The sequence below is a fragment of the Garra rufa genome, chromosome 23 (genome assembly GCF_049309525.1).
Source record: "Garra rufa chromosome 23, GarRuf1.0, whole genome shotgun sequence".
NCBI lineage: Eukaryota > Metazoa > Chordata > Actinopteri > Cypriniformes > Cyprinidae > Garra > Garra rufa.
The window spans coordinates 14394300-14409344 of NC_133383.1; the positions used below are offsets into that span (position 1 = coordinate 14394300).

At 38.7% G+C, this 15045-nt stretch overlaps 1 protein-coding gene across 1 annotated transcript in view; it reads right to left on the bottom strand.

Moving 5' to 3' along the window:
- fryb (furry homolog b (Drosophila)) overlaps positions 1–15045 on the bottom strand; it is a 64075-nt gene that overhangs the window by 15152 nt on the left and 33878 nt on the right. The window contains exons 28-44 of the mRNA XM_073829046.1: positions 14604–14714; positions 14070–14224; positions 13879–13978; positions 12471–12642; positions 11983–12239; positions 11195–11341; positions 10944–11112; positions 10490–10580; positions 9418–9500; positions 7427–7577; positions 6484–6587; positions 5504–5689; positions 4389–4590; positions 3263–3384; positions 2959–3146; positions 2759–2853; positions 654–1267 (exon numbers count right to left, since the gene is read on the bottom strand). Coding sequence (XP_073685147.1) covers positions 654–1267; positions 2759–2853; positions 2959–3146; positions 3263–3384; positions 4389–4590; positions 5504–5689; positions 6484–6587; positions 7427–7577; positions 9418–9500; positions 10490–10580; positions 10944–11112; positions 11195–11341; positions 11983–12239; positions 12471–12642; positions 13879–13978; positions 14070–14224; positions 14604–14714 — 2947 coding nt within the window. The remainder of the gene's footprint in view (positions 1–653; positions 1268–2758; positions 2854–2958; positions 3147–3262; positions 3385–4388; positions 4591–5503; positions 5690–6483; positions 6588–7426; positions 7578–9417; positions 9501–10489; positions 10581–10943; positions 11113–11194; positions 11342–11982; positions 12240–12470; positions 12643–13878; positions 13979–14069; positions 14225–14603; positions 14715–15045) is intronic.

Genomic DNA, 15045 nt, shown 5'->3' on the forward strand with positions numbered 1-15045 from the left:
GAAACTTGTAAAAATGTCTTAATTCAAATTAAGTAATTTAAATAATTTTAAAATAATTACACATAAGTTAATATTTATAATTACAACTAAAAAATAATTAATTCAGGTTAGATGTTTAAATGTTTTTAGAATATCAATATACTGGGCTAATATTTCTAAAAACTGTTTTACACTGTCGTTCAAAATTTTGGGATCAGTAAGATTTTTTAGGTTTTTTAAAGAAGCCTCTTATGCTCATCAAAGTTCCATTTATTTTATCAAAAATACAGAGAAAAAAGTAATATTATGAAATATTATTGCAATTTAAAATAACAGTTTTCTATTTTTAATATACTTTTATTTCTGTGATGCAAAGCTGAATTTTCATCAGCCATTACTCTAGTCTTCAGTGTCACACGATCCTTCAGAAATCATTTGAATATGCTAATTTATTATCAGTGCTGGAAACAGTTGTGCTGATTCTTTGATGAATAAAAAGTTAAAAAGAACAGCATTTATTCAAAATATTAATCTTTTCTAACACCATTTCTTTGTTCACTAACAAAGTCTACAAAGGGACAGGAGTAGAAAGCAATCACAAATACTGTTTCGTCACTGCTTTTGATTCATTTACTCACATTAGATATGTGTGAACAGGTTATCATTCTACCCACCTATAGCCTGCGATGTGTCCACTACCGGCACTCGTGAAACAGGTGTAAGCTGACAGAACAGCTGAAGCGTAAGATCATTTGTGGTCTGAGAGGTGAATCCCTTGAGGAGCAGCTGCTGCAGCCCGGAAAAGCCGCTCCACCTCAGCTGGGCCTGGAGCTTCTCCAGTCTCTCCCTGTTCTCCTGCAGATCCAATGGAACCCGTGCCAGCAGTTTGTGAACCAGCCTCAATGACATCTGGTACTCAAATTCAAAGTCTGACTCCATGAGCGACACCGCCACCCAGAAGATGGTGGCAAGCAGGTTGGCGGGGTGACTGGAATGAGAAGGGTCGGTGATGACACTTGTGTCAGCACGGGTAGAATTGGAAGATGTGCTGCGGGCTGATCGGGCAAGACCCTGTTGGGTACAGGCTTGGATGCGGTCCAGTGTGGCGCTGCGAGGAGGGTTAGCAGATGAGTTTTCCCCACTTTCACCAAACTTCTTGGGGACAGAGTAACTGCGCTGGTGCCTGTTTCTCTCGTTAGTGCCACCTTCTTGGTGCAGGTTCAGCTGCCCTGTGCTCTTACGGTTTGGGTTGAGCTTCCCGCTCACCAGGAAGTCTGGAGATGAATCTCTGTATGTGGCAAAGACAGAGGAATAATTTAATACTTTTTTCCCCTTCTGTTACATTATCGATACTACCATTTATACGTTTGGGGGCGGAACGTTTTTAATGTTTATCAAGGAAATCTCTTCTGCTCACCAATGTTGCATTTATTGATCCAAAATACAGTAATACTGTGAAATATCATTACAATAACAGTTTTCTTTTTGAATATAAATGTAATAAATCCCTGTGATGGCAGAACTTAATTTTCAGCAGACATTACTTCAATCTTCAATGTCACATGATCCTTTAGAAATTATAACATGCTGATTTAGTGTTAAAAAAAACATGAAAACGGTTGTGCTGTTTTATATTTTTGTGGAAATTGTGAAATATTTTGTGATATATTTTTCTTAGGATTGTTTGATGAGCAGAAAGTTTAAAAGAACAGCATTTTTTGGAGTCTTTAATTTTTGATCAAATTAAAAAAACTTGCTGAATAAAAGTTTTATTTTATTAAAGGGATCCCTGCGTATTAAGACTTGTATGGCTTAAAGTAACGTAAATTATGTCTCTTACTGAAATATATAGTAGAAAACCCATGAAAGATTTACATTATTTAAAAAAAAATCCACATCGTTTAATACATATTTTGGATTATACCCTTATTTCGATGATGTAAAATGGTTGCACTCTGTGAGCTGCTGACGCTACCTGTTGCTATTTATACCACAACACAACTCGGAAAATAAAATATATTAATATGATGACCACAGCTACTAAAAAAGCTACAGGTGGCGATGGATATAAACATAGGCTTAAACCAAATGCTGTACCATCGATTTTCCGCATAAGGAGTCTAAACGCCCCCAGATATCAAGTGAAATACGTGCTGAGAAACTTCTTCAGTGGCTACAGCGTTTTGACAAGCGTTGACGTGTTTACATCCTGCCAGGATGGGATCTAGCGTTTCTTGTCTCTGCCATTTGTAATCTCTTTTAGTAGCTGCGGTCTACTAAAAGCCTCAAAGGCATCAGGGCTAAAGTGGAGAGAACAAAGACATTGGTCTTTAGGAAGTTTTATTCGTCCACAGGTATCTTGCCATTCTTTTCTCCTCTTCTTATTAGTAGGAAAGCATTGAAAAGCAGTGAAGACTTACATCGCTTTTCTTGTTGCCCTTTGACTAAAAATTACAATCAAAAGCCGCACAATGTGGCATCGTATCAGTATTTTGTTTTCAGAGTTGTGTTGTGGTAAAAAAACAACAATGGTTAGCGCCAGTAGCCCACTACAACCATTTGTATAGATTGTCCAAAATATGTATAGAACATTGTGGATTTTTTAAATAATGTACATCTTTCATGAGCTTTCTACTACATATAATAATACATAATATCTGAGTTCCCTTAAAAAAAACAACTATTGACCCCAAACTTTTGAATGGTAGTGTGCTGTAGCTATGAATTAATCTAGGTTGAAAAAGTAAAAAAAGCATAATGTACGGCATGCAGTTCTCACCTCGTCAAAGCTGCCATAAGTTCACTGTTGTTCAGACATTCAGCTAAATTATCCACAACAGACTCCAGAGTGAGTAAAATCTCCATTACGTAACCCTGGAAGGCAAGAAAATAAAAATTATAGCAATACGATTGAAAGTAAGACTCCAATCAAACTGGATGCATGGATATTATTTAATACTATTCCTGTTGGATGCACACCTGTACTTCATCCCCATGTTCCCCCACAACCTCCACCAGGCGTGAAAGCAGGTCGGACACAGCGTGGGCAGAGAGGGGTTGTCTCAAGGCGCGGAAGATCTGGAACGAGCGCCCGGCATAATGACGAGAGGAGCTGCAGAGGGCTGTCTGCAAAGCAACGTCGCTCAGCTGATGCTCTAGATGGAAATCTGACACGTGACAATTATCAGTTGCTTATCAAACAACCACTGTTCCAATATAATGTACAGGATATTTCATTAAACAAATACGACACATAAATGAACTAAAAATGTTTAGTAGTTACCTGATTTAGACTCCTTGAATACTGAAACCACATGCCGTAAAAAGGTGGTGAGCTGCTCGGTACTCTTAGAGTTGGGGTTCTTTGGCGTGATGTCTTCATGGCACCAAAGTGGTCCGAAAGCCCTGAGTAAGGACAGGACAGTACTCCATGCACTGTATCACCACCACCACCACCACCAAAATCACAAATACATGAACTACTGCTCTCTAAATGCCTGATTTAATGACTCTGGGAAATGGCCAATAGTTTTGCTGAAGAATATGCGTTCAGAACAATATGCATTCAAGATATTTCCTGTGTGTGATTTTCAAATGTAAAATAAACGAAATACAATTAGTGATTTAAAAGATTTGAACTCATTTAAGTAATTAAAATTAATTTTTAAAAATTAAAATGAATTGTATTTAAAGGATTAATTCACTTCCAGAATAAACATTTCCTGATAATTTACTCCCATGTCATTCAAGATGTTCATGTCTTTCTTTCTTCAGTCAAAAGTAAATTATGGTTTTTGATGAAAACATTTCAGGATTTTTCTCCATATAATGGGGCTTCAATGGGAGCCAGCGGGTTGAATGTCCAAATTGCAGTTTCAATGCAGCTTCAAAGAACTCTACACGATCCCAGCCAAGGAATAAGGGTCTTATCTAGCAAAACAATCAGTCATTTTCTAGTGCAAGACAAGCATTTGAGGTTCAAAAGTGATTATATTTTTACTTTTTTATGAAAATGACAAATAGTTTTGCTAGATAAGACCCTTTTTCCTCAGATGGGATCATGTGGAGCCATTTGAAGATTAATTAAAACTGCAATTTAGACCTTCAACCTGTTGGCTCCCACTGAAGGCCACTATATGGGATCTATCTTAAATGACATAGGGGGTGACTAAATTAACAGGAATTTTTTATTCTGGAGGTGAACTAATCCTTTAAAAATAAAAAAATATTTCGATCTTTGTCCACTAGGGGATGTATGAGCTTTGGAATATTTAATAGTTGATGCATTATCCATTGTCATCCTGATAATCATATTTATATGCATTCTATATTAGTATCCTACGCCTCATTCATATGAGGCCTGTGTATGAAAAAAACATTTGATTTTCAATCTATATTCATCCACACACCTGGTGGTGAGGAACTCGATGAGCTTGTTGGTTTTCTCATCTGATTCTGTGGAGGACTCATCCAGCTCCTCCAGGTCAGCTGTGATTTGTGGCAGGTTTCCGATGCTTCCTCCTAGGCTCACACTAGAGGAGGTGGAAGATGAGCTTAGACCAGAATCTGCCACTGGGGATGCCTGCCACTCCCGCAGGAAGTCAAAGCCCCCTGTTCAGACAAGAGTGTGTCTTAGTTATGCATCACATGCAGGTTATAAACAGTACAGCAAATCTGTAAACGCATGAACATTTTTAATTTTCTTTTATAGCATCTGCAGCCTGATTTCAAATTCACCAGTAGTCTTCGCTATGCTATCGCTAAATGCTATTTGTATTCCAAGCTTTAATTGCCAGCAGTGACTTTTCACACGTGTGTCTTTTCAGGTATCAGTAAACAAGGAAACATCAGTGACACGAGGATAAAAGATTAAAAGCCAGAAAAACCTCATTCATAATGCAAACTGGGACTTGGCAGAGAGTCTGGCCTAATTACCTCAGTCTTTTCTACAGTGAGAAAGACAAACAGCTGCCAAAAATACTTTGAATTCTATGCCAAAGAGAGTTAAATCCTAACCCTTGGGGTTTAGCTTCATAATAGTTACCTACTTCCTCATTTTGTAAATTTAAGCTGTGTTAGAAATGTAGGTGAATCCTATACTCACACTGTCTGCTCTTTTGCTGCAGGTGATGTGACAAAATGAGGTCAGATGAGTTTAATTCAAGGTCTGTTTTTTGTTCATCGATCAAAGTTGGCATGACTGCAATATTTTAGTACATGAATTGTGGGTAAATAAACAATTACTGTACCCAGGTTGCATATATCCATATATCAGGACTGATTTGAGAGTTCACTTTGTCTTAGATGTTTTTTTCCCGCAGAATTTACTATCTTGGCATATCTGAGAACAGTTTGAAATACTGATGACATCTTTTCTGAAACTCTATTGTGATTTTTGTTCTTATGGGAACTAAAACAAAACTTCTAGCAGAAATTGGAATTCTTTTTGTGCATTGGCATAAAAGAAACATTATTTCTGTCAGTTCTTGGTGTCTTTTTGTGTCATCTTGAGAATAAATTGTACCTGTGTAGAGGTATTCGGGCTGGTAGCTGGATTTAACGGTGAGGGTCTTGTTGTCACCGATCTCTCTGGTCAGTAACAGGACAGAGGCGATGACCTGGAAGTTGTTGTTGCAGGAGAGTGCGATGAGGAGATGCAGGAGCAACCTCTTGCTGTGCTCAAATACCTCCGGCCGGTAATGATCCAAACCTGAGAAGACAGAAATGCTCGGGTAAATGAACTGAACTGAATTGAGCTGAACTGAACAGAAGCCAGTGAAGTGGACAAGAATGAACAACATTCTGAACCTGAACTAAATGACTTTCAAAGGGTGTTCCCACCATTGTACGGTTGCATAACGCAGATAACACATTATGTTTCCAAGGAGAAGCACAGAACACAAAACAGGGCACTGTGCAACAATGCATACTTATAAAACACCATACAAATTTTCAGACCTACCATGAGCACAGAACTTCTATGCAGTAATATTATTTTTCTAATACAAATGTCTAATATTTTTCACTTCAAATGAACGTTTGTAGTGTTGTGATCCATCTCTGAGCTTGCAAATCTATTTTGAAAAGAAAAAAAGAAAAAAGGGGCGAACTAAATATCAGGTGCGCCTCTAGTCAAAAGACATAAAGAGAAACATGTAGTGGGCAGGAGGTGCTGATGACATCAAGAGTCTGAGAGAGATAAGCCATGAGTAGATGGCATTTTGCCAGCCCCCTCTTTCTTTCCTTCACCTCCTCGTTTTCCATCTCGGACATTTTTCACATTTTTGGCATTGTTGTGCTGTGTTATTCAGACAGACTGCTGGGGTGAATTACAGTGGAGAATGCAGGAACTATATAGACCAGACCAAAGAAACCCAAACATTAACTCACTCATATCTTTTAGCTAAAAAATTTACATTCTAGATCAGGGGGTTCTCCACATTAACATTGGAAAATGTGAGACAAAAAGATGAGACAAGAGAGAGAAAATAAAAGAGTGCTAACCTAGGAAAAGAGCATGAAGAAGCAGCGGCAGGTGTAGTGCCCAGTCTTCTCTCACGCTGTGGTCCACAACCATCTCCGTCATGAAGATCACAGCTATGTTACACCTGCCGAAACACACATGCAACAAGAATAGTGTTACATATTTGAACAAATTGGTTGCAGCATGGTTGTGGCCTGGTGCTCATGTGGACGATGCAGGTTTGGATCTGGCATGCAAGAATTCATCTAATCTCTTTTATCCTTTATTTCCCATTCTCTATTCAGCAAAAAGGCCTAAAATGAAGGCATACAGAGTCAAGCTCAGCTGTGACTATGAGTCACCTAATTAAATTCAAGATCCATGAAACTACTGACTGGTTTAGACAGACAGCTTTTCATTTGGCTTGCGCATACCCAGACAGAACACACAAAGGGGGGTTTATTTTTAGCAGGTATTCCTGTCATATTTTCAATAACTCATGAGTTTTGATGTATATCCTTATGTTCGGGTGTCAGCGTGAGTCTGCACAGATCAGATGAACTAGACTGATAGTTTATAAAAATCCCAAATATGTTGTTGCACCACCCTCTGATGCATGCCTGACCGTCTGTACCTCCCCTCCTGAATAATCATCAAACGTCAAAAGGATGCTGGTAAGAACTGTTTTCATGGTAACGAAACAATAGCTGCTCTCTTGTAAACAAAACAGAGTTGTGGGTAACTGCTGTAAAATTCTAGAGCAAACTAACACAAGTGAGTTTTATGGGACTGGCTTAATAAAATCTGTCACACTGCATGTGAACAAAAGCAACTCTGTAAGGATGAGTATATGGTGTGAATCTGTGTAAATGTTTTGCGAGTAGGAGGGTTATAAAAGTAACCATGGTCATTTAAGACCTTTCATAAATCTTAGCTATCATTTAGTCTGACTTCATTAAAATGCAAAAGAAGTCTCGGTGGTACCTGTGAAGGGGTCCGCGTGGGGTGATGGTTTCGGGCAGGTAGTCCACCAGCGGGGCCCAACAACCTCCATTCACAGGCATGGGAAGAGGCTGAGGTCTGTTACTCTCCAATACACTGATCAACCACGCAGCATACGGAGGCAAAGGGTCATCTGTTAACACACATAATAGGAGTCAAAAAATTAGCTGGGCATTACAATAAAACAGAGTTATTAGAATGCCAGTGTGAACAGGGAAACCAAATACCAAATCATTATATAAATAGGCATTAAATATTGACTTCATAAAGAATAATAGACCACATAGTGATACGAAACTGTTTTATATTTTTTATTTAGTACAGACCTGAATAAGATATTTCACATAAAAGACGTTTACATATAGTCCACAAGAGAAAATAAGAGTTGAAAAGTTTACATACACTTGATTCTTAATACTGTGTTGTTACCTGAATGATCCACAGCGGTTTTTTGTTTAGTTTTATGAGTCCCTTGTTTGTCCTGAAAAGTTAAACTGCCTGCTGTTCTTCAGAAAAATCCTTTAGGTCCCACAAATTCTTTGGTTTTTCAGCATTTTTGTGTATTTGAACCCTTTCCAAAAATGACTGTATGATTTTGAGATCCATCCCCCCCCCCGGGCCCTTAATGTTTCTTTCTGAAGCAGGACAAACAAGAGACTCATGAACATCTATCATTAAACACAAAAAACCCCAGCTGTGGATCATTCAGGTAACAACACAGTATTAAGAATCAAGTTTATGTAAACTTTTGAAAGAGGTCATTTTTATAAATGTAATTAAATTATTTTCTCTTGAGAACTACAGACTTTTTTCCTGGACACCGAAGTCACGCCTGACTCTTAACCTGAAATATGCTTTGCATTTCCGGTCTCCGGTGTTTCTAGTCAAAGTAGCAGATATTCTGAGCTGTTGATCTAATGTTAAACATATTTAAATATATTTAAAAAGCACATGGCTCTATAGCGCCATCACTTTGCAATGTCGCAATGACCGTCATTTGTAAGTTCCTTACTCCTCAAAGTTTAATGAGTGTGTAAATGACACAAAGCTGCCGACGTTAGCTACATTAAAAACAGAAGGACGTTATTTGACCAATCAGAATCAAGCATTCCAGAAAGCCTTATAATAGGAAACATTTTGAAATGTGTCTAGTTTCACAAACAGCAAACATTAAATTGTACATTTAACATTAAATCAGCTGAATCATCTAAATTTAAGTTTCTATAAATACATAAAAATCTGGAAATACATATATTAAATTTCTACTATCATTATCTTTACATTAATCCTAAAAATTATAATTCTAAATAAACTGATGATTTAGAATTAAAAAAAATATTATATATTAAAAATAAATAATAAATGAATACATTTTAATTTATTACTACATTTAGAATTTCAGTCTGTCACTTCATATCATCATTTGGTATGATGAGTCAATTCAAAGTACATTGTGCAGTTAGCTCATAATTCATCTCCATTAGAATTGCCATCTTTCCACTCATCCATCAGCTGTCATGTTAGGTATGTAGGCAAGACAAAAGCAGGCAACTTCCACACCCAAAACTCACAAATACGCGTGCACAACTGGTTGACATGCACACACATTAGAGAACACATACACAAAGGCATGCGTCTTGACTTTAATTTCAGTACCGAATTTCTTAATACGAAGATGCAATGCTCATGAGCATGTATTATTGGTATATACAGTATGCGCCAAATGGTACATGGTCACATGTACAGTTGTCAGCTGTTAGAAATTTAAAGCTGTAAAACAATGCGTGTAAATGTATCCTTAGTTGTATGTGTCAGCGTGTAGATTGACAGCTGTGAGCCATCTGTTGCTCAGTTCTTGTAATCTGGAGGATTACTGACTGCAACCTATAAAGTATAGAGTTGTACACAAGGCTCTGCAAACCGCAAAGTTGCCCATAACTACGTCCATAATACAGGTCAGATGAAGAACTTACTCTTCTCCTCATCGTAAGAACCTCCTGAGCTGTTGCTGTAGCGGGATTCCAGGCGGTTATGAGCCCGGGCTGCACTGCTCAGCCTGAGGAAATGTGTGCACAAAACACATGTTAGGGAACACAGGATGCACATGCATATGTGACCCTGGACCACAAAACCAGTCTTAAGTAGCAAGGGTATATTTGTAGCAATAGCCAAAAATACATTGTATGGGTCAAAATTATCGATTTTTCTTTTATGCCAAAAATAATTAGCATATTAAGTAAAGATCATGTTCCATGAAGATACTTTGTAAATTTTCTACCATAAATATATAAAAACTTGATTTTTGATTAGTAATATGTATTGCTAGGAAATTCATTTGGACAACTTTTAAGGCGATTTTCTCAATATTTAGATTTTTTTTGCACCCTCAGATTCCAGGTTTTCAAATAGTTGTATCTCAGACAAACATTGTCCTATTTTAACGAACAATATACCAATGTAAAGCTTATTTACTCAGATTTCAGATGATGTACGAATCTCAATTTCGACAAATTTACACTTATGACTGGTTTTGTGGTCCAAGGTCACATATTGACTTAACATGTATCAATTGGCAGTTTAACAACCTAGTAGCTGCCTACTTAGACAGCATATTGTGGTGGAGAATTAAGTGTATTGAAAAAATTATTATAATATTACCCCCCCTTAATCTGCATGTTTTCACCAACGGCGCTGCCATTTTGTTTTCACAAGCAAATCGGTGTACCAGTTCTAACGCCATGGCAAAAGTTCAAGCAAAGCATGCTAACTGTTCTGTTTTTGGCTGCACAGTTGAGCACAGAACACTATTTAGAGTCCCAGCCTCGGAGGAGACGAGAGCAGTGGAGTTATTGATTTATTTATTGTATATTATGCTGCTGTCATACAGATGTTGAACTTCACAGAAATAACCAACTGTTTTTGTAACTTATGTGTGTTTTTAACATAAACCTGTGTGTACTTGACAGTTTAAGCGCAATAAGACATGAAAGAGAACTTCATAAGGTCTCTTTAAAGAAAATCAAAGTTACATAAAGACAGATGTACCTCTCTTCATTGTCTCTGACGATCTTTGCCTCATCTGTCTCCTGGAAGTTTTCTTGCCCGGCCACTACCGTGTTGCTGCTAGATGTTGTGCCTTTGCAAACAAACAAAAAACTGTTTATTTAACCATTATTACGGAAGAACCATACATTGGTTTGCAAGACTCACAGCATTCGATACAATACAACTAAGGGTTCTGCAACTGGATGGACCAAAGCATAGAACTGTCACTGCTCAATTGAGCTAGTACTACATTTATAAGCACCTATATATATTTATATAATTTATAAAATTTAGACCTTTATTATACAATTTGCATAGCTTTAAAAAATATATGTTTTTTCCCCCCTGTAAACCTGTCTAAAAGTTATTCTAAAAAAAGTTTAAGAAATAGACTTTTTCTTCTTTCCGCATTTAAAAAAGTAATAAATTCTGCTAAAAACCGTATGTGCTTTACCTGAGGCCACAACAGAGGTTTTGTTGCTGGCAACAAAGCGGTAAAACGGTGGGTTGTCACAGTGTAGGACCACTGGGTTTACTGGGTCTGTCTGCTGAAGCTCAAAGAGCAGCTCCTCCATGGTCTGAATGGTGTTGTTCCGACACAGATATATCACCACTTTCTTAATCTAAAGACAGATTGAAACAAATTTAGCCCATTATAAAGATCTAATAAAATGAAAAGAGTGTCCATATGTGTGTTTTTCTTACATATGGCAGCAGTGTGGTGTCACTGCTGACTCCGCACAAGCTTATGAGGAACTGCAGCGTTATTCTCAGGTTGTTACTCCACTTGTCATTGGACACAAGAGCATTCCAGGCATTCTCCATCTCAGGACCTGGGACTTCATCTCCATACTGGTGAAAAACCACACAAAATCAAAATCTTAGTTGATTGCTGAACTTTTAAAGGCCACTTTCAACACTTTTATAGCACTGTATTATAGCATTGTTTAATGTTAGGCAATAATTTAGTCTTCCTCTCTTCCTCATCTCTTTGCAGTCTGGTAAAATCAACTGAAATATTGAAGGGTTAGTATTGAAGGGTCCTCCCACATTCAAGGCCCAGAAAGGTACCAAGAACATCAACAAAATAGTAATTTTACGAAGCTACGAGAATGCATGTGCGCACTTTGTGCGAGGAAAGCACACACATGCGTCGTGATACTCTCAAAAATGATATTTGTACTACAAGTATTCTTGTAGCTTCATAAAATTACGATTAAACCACTGATGTCACATGGACTATTTTGTTGAGGTTCTTGGTACCTTTCTGGGCCTTGAACGTGGAAGGACCCTTGCTGTCTATGGAAGGTCAAAGAGCTCTTGGATTTCAGCAAAAATATCTTAATTTGTGATATTAAGATAACGGAGGTCTTACAGGTTTGGAACAACATGAGGGTGAGTAATTAATGACAGAATTTTACTTTTTGGGTGAACTAACCCTTTAAAGATATCTAATTTGAGACTTTTTTATGCAACGGTGAAGAGCCTCTCACCTTTGCGGTCATGAACATGAGGTTATTTAGGACCAGTGAGGTGGCTTGCAGAGAGCCCCAGCCATTGCCTTTGAGCCTGTGGGTGATTCCCAGGTTGTCAGACTGCTCACGAGACTCTTCCTCTGGAGTGCACGGGCTGGAGGTCGGAGGGAGCAGTCCGGTATCGACCAGCTCTATGTTGTTTAGCCACGGTAGCAGGTAGGTCAGCATGATCTGTCTGCCATTAGGGTGAGTGGTGGGGAACCTCTGGCTGACCTCTGCATGTGAGAAAAAAAAAATCGAACGGCCAGGTTTAGCACAAGGTCAAAAGTTGAGCTGCAGTACAATAACAGAGCACGCTCGACCAGGCCCATTCTTTTGCATCTAGGTGTTTATTTGCTTTTGGTGGGGCGACAGTTTGGTGACACATCCAAACATCTGGCTGAAAGTATTTCCTTGTAAAGCATGAGTAAGTGTGTCACAGACATGCACAGACATGCACACCCTACCTGAGAAGAGAGGCAGAGTCAGTTCAGGATACATGCAGGCCAGCTGATTTGAGAGCTGGAAGAGAGAGACACTGTACAATGGCGGTAAAGGACCATGTGTGCCATACAGGATATTTCCTGATTTCTGCCCCACAATCCTCTTAGAGTAAACGGACAACTTGGACTCCAGAACCTGAATGACACAGAAATACAGAAATTGAAAAACATTAGCTAGCAATTAGGGGTTCATGTGCGTAGCACTGAAACCCTATTGTAATTGTTAGAATGGCCAAGGATCAGCAATCTCCACGTAAAACTGATCGAGCAGACCAAACTGTAAGTCATAGAGACTTGAAATTTGGAGGGATGGTAGTACTCCCACCATCTATAACAGGGATCACCAAATCTGGACCTCGAGATCCATTTTCCTGCAGAGTTTAGCTCTTACCCTAACCAAACACACCTGAGCATGCTAATCAAGGTCTTCAGGATCATTAGAGAATAACAGGTAGGTGAGTGTGATCAGGGTTGGAGCTAAACTCTGCAGCGCATTGGACCTCCAGGGTAAGATTTGGGGAACCCTGATCTATAGCATCACCAAGGCTCGTCCCAATCGGCCTGAGGGGGCGCTACAGCGATCAAAATTATGAAATCCCTCATAACTCCTAAACCATTTGTCGCAGACTCAAGTGTCTTAAGTCATTAGAATCCTTTGCTCACCAATTTTGGGGTATTTAGCATTTTTTTTAACTAGTCCTAGGTTTGTCGCTCAATCGGAACCAAAACAGTGCAGGTAGATTCTGAGTGTATATCAATAATTCACAAAAAATAGTTGATCTTTCGACTGTCCGTAGCAAAGGGATGGCAAAGCGTTTTAAAAGGGCAGGGCCACCGTTACTAAACAGCTAAAACTTTTGAACGGAATGAGATATCTTCACCAAACTCACAACGCGTACGTTAAAACAGAATCTGAGGTCACATGAAAAAAAGACGTGGAGCTTGGCCACTTAGTGGCACTATAAGAGGAAGAAAAAAAATGGCCATAACTACGCAACCGTTTGTCCTATCGGCGTGAAAATTCATCCAGAGTGCAACATGTGGCTGTAAGGACATTTATGATCTCAGAAAACAATGAACTTTGAGCACCTATTAGACAAGGTTAATGAAAGTCGAGCGGGCCTGTTTGACTCGGCCTCAAAGGTCTGCAAGATATTTGAAAGAAATCGGCCACAGGGGGGGCCTAAATGATGCCCTAAACTTTCAGGGGCATAAATGATTATTTTATTTATTTATTTTTGTAGAGAAAGCACATTTACTTTCTGACAACTATAGAAATAGTAATCAATCAATCAATCAATCAATCAGCCACTAAAAACACAGGAAAAGCAAGTAAAAATGGTAACGACTGGCTTGAAAGAAAGTCACGTACCTGCATGAGCTGCATAGATATCTCGTAAATCTCTCTGCTTGTGTCAGATGACTTAAACAACACCAGATTCAAAAGAGTCACAATGTCACATGGATAATTCCTAAAAAGCAAGGGGAAAAATTTATGTATGATATGCTATCAAACTAAATGTCATTAAAGGTAACCAAGGCAGTGATAAAGGCTCTAAATACCTGCTACCGCACACAGTAGCAATAGCTTTGAAGCACCCTGAAGCGAGCTGGTATGATCCAGTGAAGCAGCGATCCACAGCCCAGTTAAAAAGATTCACCTGATCTGGGTTCAGTTCCAGGAGCAAGATAACAACCTCACAGCCCAGCCGATGCACCTGCAGCCCAGGGCGGTGATATAAAGGTTAGAGTTTAAATGTGTGATTTTCCCATAATCAAAGCAGAATTAAAGTTAATCCAATCTGCTAGTCATTAATTTCAACTTTAATTGCACGCCTAATCACAGATAAGATAAAACTCATATGAATAGTAGACAACCCAGAACCAATTAAGTCAATAATGCAGAAAAGCATTATGTTCAAACAAAATATGTCCACAGGCCAATCCTGACAGGCTTGTTGCTTAAGTTTTAATGTCAGGTATTAAACCTGATAAAAAGCAGCTATAAAATTAAACAGGAAGCCTGTTCAGCATCAACAGGTTAGGACAAGGACTAAAGCTGACAGAGAAACCTTTCCAGCAATAAAAAATGCTTACCCGGAGATCATGGCAGGCTAAGATATTGTCCAGCCATTTGTACAGGTATCCGTCTGTAGACAGGCCCACGTTGTCGAACACAGGGCCACAGCATAATACCGCTGACATAGCCTGACAACAAACACAGCATCACATTAAAGGAAATCTCACATCAGAGCTTTAAAATGCATCGTCATCATGAGACTGAAATTACACACTGCTTTTAAACTTTACACACAAGCTAATTCTGTCTAACAGCCCTGATCCATTGTGACACACACAGAATGGGCTTTTCACGCCTTCTGCAAAAAAAAGGTTGGAGCATCTGGTACCTGCCAAGTGCATGGCTTTTTGGACAAAGAGGGTGCAGAGAGCTTGGGGAATTTTCCGCAAGATACCCGTCAGTTGTTAATTGAGCATACAGGTACTTTCCAGATTGGATTTCAGACGTTTCCACTTGATT